This window comes from Mastomys coucha, chromosome X (genome assembly GCF_008632895.1).
Source record: "Mastomys coucha isolate ucsf_1 chromosome X, UCSF_Mcou_1, whole genome shotgun sequence".
In the NCBI taxonomy this organism is placed as follows: domain Eukaryota; kingdom Metazoa; phylum Chordata; class Mammalia; order Rodentia; family Muridae; genus Mastomys; species Mastomys coucha.
In genome coordinates, this window is record NC_045030.1 from 42,266,185 (window position 1) to 42,275,820 (window position 9,636).

Consider the following 9,636-nt stretch of genomic DNA (forward strand, 5'->3'; position numbering starts at 1 on the left):
ACCACTACTGCCCAGCTGTTCACGTTTTATATTCATATCCTTTCATAATTGGTAGTTTTTTAATATTTCAAACCTATTCAGGGAAAGGTCACCGATACCTTAAGCTACCCCACAAGATCAGAGATAACTGATAGAGACCTGGGTTCCTCAATAAGAGCACCACGAATCAGTCTTTGTCTCCTTTTTAATTTTTTTGGCAGGGGAGGGGTTGGAAATGTTTTCTTTTGAAGCAGTGGCTTTACTGTGTTACAAGTAAATCTCTCACCACAACCTCTCTCCTGACTGCTGGGATTGTAGGTGTGCTACTACACTTAAATTCGTTTGGGTTTTGGGTCACATGTAGCCCAGGCTGGACTCAGTATGTACAAGGCTGGCCTTGAATAGATCCCTCTTGCCTCCACCTCCCAAGTCCTAGGATTACAGTTGTTTGCGACCAAGCCTAGCTCCAACAAACACATTTTTTTCCAAAGAAGAAAAGTTATTTTTGAGCCGGTCAGTGGTGGCCCACCTTTTAATCCCAGCACTTAGGAGGCAGATGCAGGTGGATCTCTGTGAGCTCAAAGCCACCCTGGTTTACGGAGCAAGTTCCAGAACAGCCAGGGCTACATGGAGAAACCTTGTCTCCAAAAATTAAAAACAATGACAACAATAAAAGAGTTCTTTTTGGCTCCTGGTTTTAGGTTCTTTCAGCTGATGATGGTAGGAGAGTGAGTGCCGGGGGCAGGAGATTTGTTTGTGTGTGCGAACAGGAGACAGGAAGCACACAGGTGCACAGACACCCTTCAAAGGCCCACTCCCAGTTACACACGTCCGCCAGCTAGAACCCACCTCCTAAAAGCTTCACAGCCTTCAAAATAGTGTCATAAGACCAACTCATAATATATTTTTTTTTCATATAGGAGCCTAATACGATAGTCCAGGCTGGCCTCGCACTCAAGGTAATGAATGCTCGTGACTCAGTAATGCTTGGATGAAGTTCTTTTACAGATTTGTGTTTCTTGAGCACTGGAGTGTTTTGTTTTTGTTATTGTTTTTTTTAAGATTTTATTTTCTGTATGGATACGTGTGTGTATGCTCACTTGTGTAGGCAGCCGCAGAGGCCAGAAGAAGGAATTGGATCCCGAGAAGCTGGAGTTAACAGGTATCTGTGAACTGCTTGGTGTGGGGCCTGGGAACCGAGCTGCGGTCCTTGGCCAGAGCAATAAGTAGAAATTTTCTTTAAATTTTTATTTTCACTTTACGTTTGGAAATGTTTTTGCTTGCATGTATATGCATCATGTGTGTGCCTGGTGCCCACAGAGGTCAGAAGAGGGTGACAGATTCCCTGAAACTAGATTTATGAGCAGTTAGTTATAAACTACCATATGGGTGCTGAGAACTGAACCCAGGTCCTCTGCAAGAGCATTAAGTGCTCTTAACTAAGCCTCACAACAAGTGCACTTTTAAGGCAGAAAACGTAGCTAATAATATTGCAGTGGTCCCTATCTATCTATCTACTATCTATCTATCTATCTATTTCAAGACAAGAGTTTCTCTGTGTAGCCCTGGCTGGCCTGGAACTCACTCTGTAGACCAGGTTGGCCTTGAACTCAGAAATCTGCCTGCTTCTGCCTCCTAAGTGCTGGGATTAAAGGCGTGCGCCACCACTGCTTGATACCCCCACCTGTTTTCACCTTCAAAATTGTGCTTGGGATTTTGAGCAAGAGCCTTGCTTAACTTCACCAGTCTCATCACCTCACCTCCCTCACTGATGGAGGGAATCACATACATATTAGAAATAGCTACAGCTCATAGTCCCTTGCTACTTAGATAGAAGTCTCGAGGTATGTGCTGCCAGGATTACCTAGGGGTTTTGTTAAGAATGTATTGTCTCAGCCAGGCAGTGGTAGCACACACCTTTAATCCCAGCACTCAGGAGGCAGAGGCAGGCGGATATCTAGAGGGCAGCCTGGTCTGCAGAGTGACTTCCAGGATGGCCAGAGCTACACAGAGAAACCCTGTCTCAAACAAACAAACAAAACCCCAGAACAACAAGAACAACACAAAGAACGTATCATTTCTAGCCCTACCCAGACTTGCTGAATCAGAATCTTCATTTAACAAGATCCTCAAATACTTTTCATGTTCTTCAAAGTTCCAGACCACTTTGGGGATATTTTAAACAAAGGACCAGAGGCTGGAGATATGGAGCAACCGTTAAGAGTGTTCCTCCAGACAACCTGAGTTCCTAGCACCTATGGCAGGCAGCTTGCAACTGCCTGTAACTCCAGATCCAGAGGATGTGAAACCTTCTTTTTTTGCCTCTGTGTATGGCAGCTGCACCGATATGCACACATGCACACACATAAATAATACAAATAAATCTTTTAAACACAGTAATGGAAAGTCACTTTAAAAGGCTCAGCAGTTAAGAGCACTAACTGCTCTTCTTAAGGTCCTGAGTTCAAATCCCAGCAAGCACATGATGGCTCACAACCATCCATAATGAGATCTGATGCCCTCTTCTGGTGTGTCTGTAGACAGCTACAGTGTACTTAAATATAATAAATAAATACATTTTTAAATAAAGCCAGGTGGTGGTGGCGTACGCCTTTAATCCCAGCACTTGGGAGGCAGAGAGAGACAGGAGGATTTCTGAGTTCCAGGACAGCCAGGGCTACCCAGAGAAACCCTGTCTCGAAAAACCAAAAAAAAAAAAAAAAAAAAAAAAAAAAAAAAAAAAAAGGCTCTGGCTGGCTGCTACATGTGAGCAAGAATAGAAGTAGAGAGACCAGTTACACTATTGAAATAATCTGAGGGGGTGGGTGACATCCTGTACATATTTTCCTAATGGGAGGGATTTGAGACAAACAAGAGTCAAGGAAGATGCCACGGATTTAGCCATCAACTCAGACAAAGGCTTGAAGTGGGTAGGATGTGGGAGGGAGAATCAATCAATCAATCTATCTATCACTCTTAACATTGAATTCCTGGACTGGGGAGATAGCTCAGTGGTAGAGCATCTGCTTAGCATGAGAATGTCCTAAGTTCAACCTCCAGAACTGCAGAAACAAAATCAGCTTTAAAGAGTGGTAAGTGAAAATTTCACCAAATATCGAGATATACTAGAGATTTGGAAATCACAAGGTTGAAGTGACATTAATGTATCTTATTGATTGGGTTAGGGTTAGGCACATTATGTCACCTAAGCTGGGTATAGACCCTTTTTTATAAATGGGGCTTTTAAAAAAGTTCTTTTTATTTTATTATTTTATGTGTATAAGTGTTTTGCCTACATGTATATTTGTGTACTGCACATGTGCTTGGAACCAAAGAGGGTGTCAGATTCCCTTGGACTGGAGTCAAAGAGTTGCTATGTGGTTGTTAAGAATCTAACCCAGGTCCTGTGCAAGAGCAGCCGAGGGTTTCTCTGTGTAGTCCTGGCTGTCCTGGATCTCACTCTGTAGACTAGGCTGGCCTCGAACTCAGAAATCCGCCTGCCTCTGCCTCCCAAGTGCTGGGATTAAAGGCGTGTGCCATCACTGCCCGGCCAGCCAGTGCTCTTAACCACTGAGCTAGCTCTGGATTTTATTTTTAAATTGTGTGTGTGTGTGTGTGTGTGTGTGTGTGTATGCGCGCGTGTGTGTGTTCCTTGTGAATGCCATGGAAGCCAGAAGCCAGAGGCCTTGGATCCTGTGGGGGTGGAGTTATAGGGAGTTATAAGCCATGTGACATGGGTACTGGGAACCAAACACAGCCAGAGCAGTAAGTGCTCATAACTCCAATCCTGCCATTACCTCTTAGGTTCAAGGGATACTCAGTCTCCTGAATGTTAACAGCAAAGTGTGCACTACTGTGCCCAGCTTGGGGTTTTGTTTGTTTTTGTAATGTAGAGCTTGCTGCTGCCCCGGCCAGTCTGTGAATTCTAATGATCCTTCCATTTCAACTTCCTGAGTAAGTGGGACTGTGGGCATACATTTAGTTACCCAGCTCTGGGGGCGGGGGTGCTATTTAAAGTCATAGGACTGGATAAAATAACCAAGGTAATTACAAAGAAGGGGACATTCCAACATGAAGATGTTAGTATGTGAGGCAGACACACCAGTACACGCTGTCAAGGAATGGTGAGGAAGGCACAAGTCATATCGGGAGAGTTGGGAGAGCATGCTCTAGAAGCCAGACGCAAAGTGTTGTGGAAAACAGAGTAATCGGCATGGTAAGTGCTACAGCTGGATCAGTACAAAGAAGGCAGAAACATATCTATTGAGTTTCATGTGCTAGAGAAACAGCTCAATGGCAAAGTAACTGCCTCACATATGCAAGGCCTTGGGTTCAACCCTCAACCAACAAATAGCTTGAATTCGTTAGAGCCAGCATGGTGGTGCACACCTACCTGTACTCTCAGCACCGGGGAGGCAAGAGACAAGAGGATCAGGATTTCAGGGCCATCCTTAGCTATCTAGGTCAACATCAGAACCTGTCTTCATAAAACCTGAAATTTTGCAATTAGGGGTCTCGGGAGGGAGGAAGGAATCAATGATGCTCATGACGGGAAATGTCATCATTGCTGAATCTTAACCAAAGGGACCAGGAAGCAAAAAAGAAGAGCTTACCGGAGGTTTGCTCTTGTTGAACTTGATGGTGAAGTAGGCGTTGGCACTGACTCGTGCCAAGGGTCTCACAGCAGTGGGGGCACTCCAGCGCACCCGGTAGATATAGTGGAAGGAGTGAATTAAGTCTTTCTTCTCTATAAAATCAGCATAGTACACCCAGCGGTTTTGAAACTCCCATGTCTGTTTCATAGGAAAAAAAGAGAGAGGGGTGGGGTGGGGAGAGGAAGTTTAGCGAGAAAGAAAATCAGGCTCAATTCAACAAAGGCACTACATAACAGGGTTATGAATTCTGAAATCTTGACACTTTTTATTTTGATTCAAACTAGAACCCACCTCCTCTTATTCCTCCACAGTAGAGGAGAGATGGAATACTTCAGCAATGCAAAACTCGCTTGAGATGCACTTTGGACTGGGGTGAAGGTGGAGGGGCAAGGGTCACGGTATGAACGGACATACCACACTTCTCCACATTCTCACTTGGGAGGCAAGTGAGTGGCTAAACTGGAGAATAATTCGTGATGGAATAGGTGTTCTGCTTACCCTATCCCAGGAGACCTAAGGGATGACTAGAAGGTAATGGACCCAGTTTCAGGCATTTGTAACATTGGACTTACTTCACTTGTTGTGATATGCGGTTTATGAAACAGGGGCCAAGTTCTAGGGAGCTTTCTCAGTGAAAGCACCTGTTATTGCAGACCCGACAACTTGAGTCGAATAGCCAGGATCCATGTAAAAGGTAGAAGGAGATCCGAACTAACTCCATGAGATTGCCTTCTGACCTACCTACATGTGTACCGTGGTATCTACATGATATCTCTCCACACATACTCATACAATAATAAAGTATAGAAGGAAAATAAGCCCAGAAGAGAAGTAGGTCAGGCAATTGGGTTATCCACATGCCCTCAAAAGGGAGTCTGGGGGACTGCAGCTCAGCAGCACAGTGTTTGCCTCGTGTGTGTAAAGGCCTGCCTGGGTTTGAATCCCAATAGGAGTCTTTTTTGACTTTTTCAGACAGGGTCTCACTATATATATAGCAGGCTGCCCTCAAAACTCAAGAGTTGTACCTCTCCTCCCAAGTGCTGAGATTACTGGCATGTCTCATCACACCTGGTTGGAAGAGCCATTGTGCAGATATTAAACTGAAGACTTTGGAGTATCTCTGCTGTCTAAACGTATTTGTGTACTTGAGATGGGAATAGCCAATTAAAATGAACTATATTATTGACAGAATCAGCATCCATTCAGAGCCAGGTATAGTGGAACAGTCCTGTAATCTCAACCCCTGGGGAGTGCAGGCAGGGGGAGTGGGAGTTCGAAGTCATTCTCAAATATCATTCCAGGCCAGTCTCAAAAATCGAGGGAAGTCAGGAATGTGCTCTCTGCATAAGCATGAAGACCTGAGTTCAATTCCAAGGCCCTTACTTTTAAAGTAATGCATGGTGCCTTGTACTTTGTAATCCCAGGGCTGGGGAGGCAGGGACAGACAAATCCTTGTCCAGAAAATCTAGCTTAGATAGTGGCTGGGTGACCAGCGAGACCAGTGAGAAGCCCTGTTTAAAAAAAAAAAATGGTGGAGGCTGGAAAGATGGCTCAGTGGTTCTTCCAGAGGTCCTGAGTTCAATTCCCAGCATCCATATGATGGTTCACAACTATCTATAAAGGGATCTGATACCCTCTTCTGGCAGGCAGGTATTTATGAGCAGAGCGCTCATAAATTAAACAAATAAATAAATAAATAATCAAATAAAATAAGCAAATCAAAAAGTGGTGGAAGTTGGACAGATCTAAGAAAGAGCAAAAAGGTAACCTTTGACTTCCACTTAGGCAGCACATAGAGTCTACGCACACATCCTGTTCATTCGGTCCTTTGGTCCTTCCCAATACAAATATATTGCATTCATCTTCATTCATGTGCGACCTTTCCTACTGTGGCTCACATCTCCCCACTCCTCTTTGATCCTGGTACCACTTCTCCATTGTAGCTTTTATTGGTGCTCACCAGACCCTGGGCAGAAGCCTCCTAGCCTGTACCCCATTGTCTTCAACCCCACTTCTCCAGACCACCCTGTATTGTGAAGCCAGGGTTACTTTTCTCAAGCCTAGCCTCAAAGCTACCAGCACAACCCTGAAGCCAAAGAAAGTGACAATATCTCACTGTGTCATTTAAGATTTTTCCACAGTCCAGAGTAAAAAAAAAAAAACAGACATGATTTTTTTTCTTCATGTGTACATGTGTGTGGTGCATGTTGCATGTGTATATGCATTTTTGTGGGAACATATGTATGCTTGGGTTGTGGTGGGGGGCTGAATTAAATATCTGGAATCTTCCTCAATCACTCTTCCATGTTATTTTTGAGGCAGGATCTCACAAGGATTCAATCTCACCATTTGCCCAGGCCAGCTGAGTCTTGAGATTCACTGTCTCTGCCTTCTAAAGCTAGACTTACATACAGGTAGGCATGGCTACCCAGCATTTATGTGGAATCTGGGTAGTCAAACTTCAGGCCATTTGCTTGTGTATATGCTTTAATCACAGACCCATCTCTCCATCCCATTACATTCTGGGGGGGTGGGAAGGCACAGGATATCTTGTAGCCCAAACTGGCCTTGAACTCACTGTATAGCTAAGAATGTCTTAAACTTGTAAAGTACCTGCCTCTACATTCAAAGAGTTGGTATGACAGGTGTGCTCCAACACATCTTGCTTACACACTACTGGAGAACAAACTCAAGGCTTTGTATGTGCAAGACAAGCACTCTACCAAGTCTGCTAGATCTGAGGCCCAAATAAGGTAAGAGCTTCCACCTTTGTGTCATACTTTTGTCACCAAACGAGAACTACTCACTGTCCCCCAACATCTACTTGTTCATTATAGATCCGAGGTAGAGTGGCTTTGTTTGTTTGTTTTTGAGATGCGCTGGGGTGGGGATGGGGTCTCATTATGTTGATTGGTTTACTCTTGAAATCCTGGACTCAAGCAACTGTCCTGCTTCAGTCTCCTGAGTGTCTGCAACTATGAGCAAGGACAGTGTACCACACAAGAGCCTGGCACTTCTTTGGATGGTCTAGTGACAGAGAGATGAGAAGTGGGACAAAGGAGGAATTGGTTCCAAATTCTTCATGCCCATGTTTAAATTCAACAAAGCAGTGTACTTTTTTTGCCCCAGCTTATTTCAAACTCATATCCAATTGGCCATTTCAGTTAGAAGAGACAAACAGTGCTCAGTTGTTGAGATTGGGGACTGTGTCTTCTCCCATCATCTGTAGGACATTCAACCCTTTTTCTGTTTTAAGACAGGGCCTTGCTGGGTGGTGGTGGCACACGCCTTTAATCCCAGTACTTGGGAGGCAGAGGCAGGTGGATTTCTGAGTTGGAGGCCAGCCTGGTCTACAGAGTGAGTTCCAGGACAGCCAGGGCTACACAGAGATACCCTGTCTTGAAAAACAAAACAAACAAACAAACAAAAGACAGGGCCTTATTATATATAGCCCAGAGTGAAGTCCAACTTGCTGTGTAGTCAAAGATGACTTTGAATTTCTAACTCTCCACCTCCAAAGTGCTAGAAATAAAGGTATGCCTCGTTTATGCAGTGTGGGGTAAACCTAAGACTTAGTGCATGCGTGGCAAGCTCTCTACCAATTGAGCCATATATTTCCAGATACATTTTGCTTTTGAAATAGGGTGTCATGTAGCTCAGGGTGGCCTTGAACTCCTAATTTCCCTGCCTCTACCATTCAAGTGATGAGAATTCTAGGCACCTGCCATGTGGCTCAGTGCATTATTTCTTGTAAAGAACTTGGCAGTCAACTCTTTGTGCCTGGGTTTCCTCACCTGTTCTCAATTACTCAGATTTGTTTCCAGTGGGCATATTTGTTGTGAAAAGATTCTGTACTACAAGAATAGTTCCTAGAGAACATGTAACCATGCCACTCACTTTTCAGATGAAGACAGTAGGGCCTCAGGCCTTGACAGATAGCCAAGGGCAGAGAGCTCCTGTGTTGTCTACTTCCCATAGTTCTCAGTTTCTTCCCCTTGGCTTGCTTGTGCTGTACTTTATCTTCTATGTGAACGAAGGTAAACTTCAGACATTCAATTCTGCTATTTTTATTTTTATGAATGTATGGGTAATGGATTTTTATGCCACGCCAGTGAGTGCATATTTTCCTTATGTTGTGTAGTTTCTTTATATACCTTCTTTATATACATTATATATGTTTTGTAGTTTCTTCATATATACCTTCACATACTCACTACTCTGCCATGGATGGCTTAGCTCATTCTATATTATTGGACACTCAAAATCAGGAGGCACCTGAAAGTGCATGCCTAAAACAGTTAGCCGTGGCAGGTGACCTTTCGAAGAATACAACTGTATGGTGACAGCTGGACCAATGGCCCAAGCCTGTCATCCTAGCACATGGGAAGCTGAGTAGAGAAATAGGAATTCAAGTCACCCTTAACTACACAGCAAGTTCAAGGCCAGCCTGTTTCAAAAACCCAAAAGAAAATAGGTGAGAGAGGGGGAGAAAGGGAGAGAATACAATGTGGGGAAAGTGTGGAGAGAGAAGAGAGATAATAAACCTACTCATGTGCCCAACAAGGACTTCTTGAGGAGCTACCATGCTAGAAGCCTACGGCAAAACTGACCAGAATGCTGTGTTCTCCTGGACCATATGATCTGGTGATGGAAGAATGACAGGGGATAAATGAGTACTCTGCAGTGTCTTAGATAGCACTCCTGACTGAGACTCCTAAGAGAGGAGGGAATGAAGGGGAGAAGGCTCCAAGTCTAGATGATGTGGTGAGGAAACGCCTCAAAGAGCATGTGGCATTTCACAAAGACCTAAAGAGAGGTAAAGCATTGAAGTGGTTACATAGATCTCAGGGTAGAGGGAGGGGCAAACACCAAGGTCCCTGGTGCTGGGGCATGCCTGGCAGCTGAGGGACAGCAAAGAGGTAGCCATGGCTGGGGGAGGAAGGTGAGAGGGCAGAAGTTCTACGATGGGAACAGCAGGGCACTCATCACCTTGGGCCTTACA

At 44.4% G+C, this 9,636-nt stretch overlaps 1 protein-coding gene across 1 annotated transcript in view; it reads right to left on the minus strand.

Annotated features, from left to right (window-relative positions):
• Akap14 (A-kinase anchoring protein 14) overlaps positions 1-9,636 on the minus strand; it is a 19,563-nt gene that overhangs the window by 1,624 nt on the left and 8,303 nt on the right. The window contains exon 5 of the mRNA XM_031372450.1: positions 4,593-4,772. Within this exon, the coding sequence (XP_031228310.1) occupies positions 4,593-4,772 (180 nt within the window). The remainder of the gene's footprint in view (positions 1-4,592; positions 4,773-9,636) is intronic.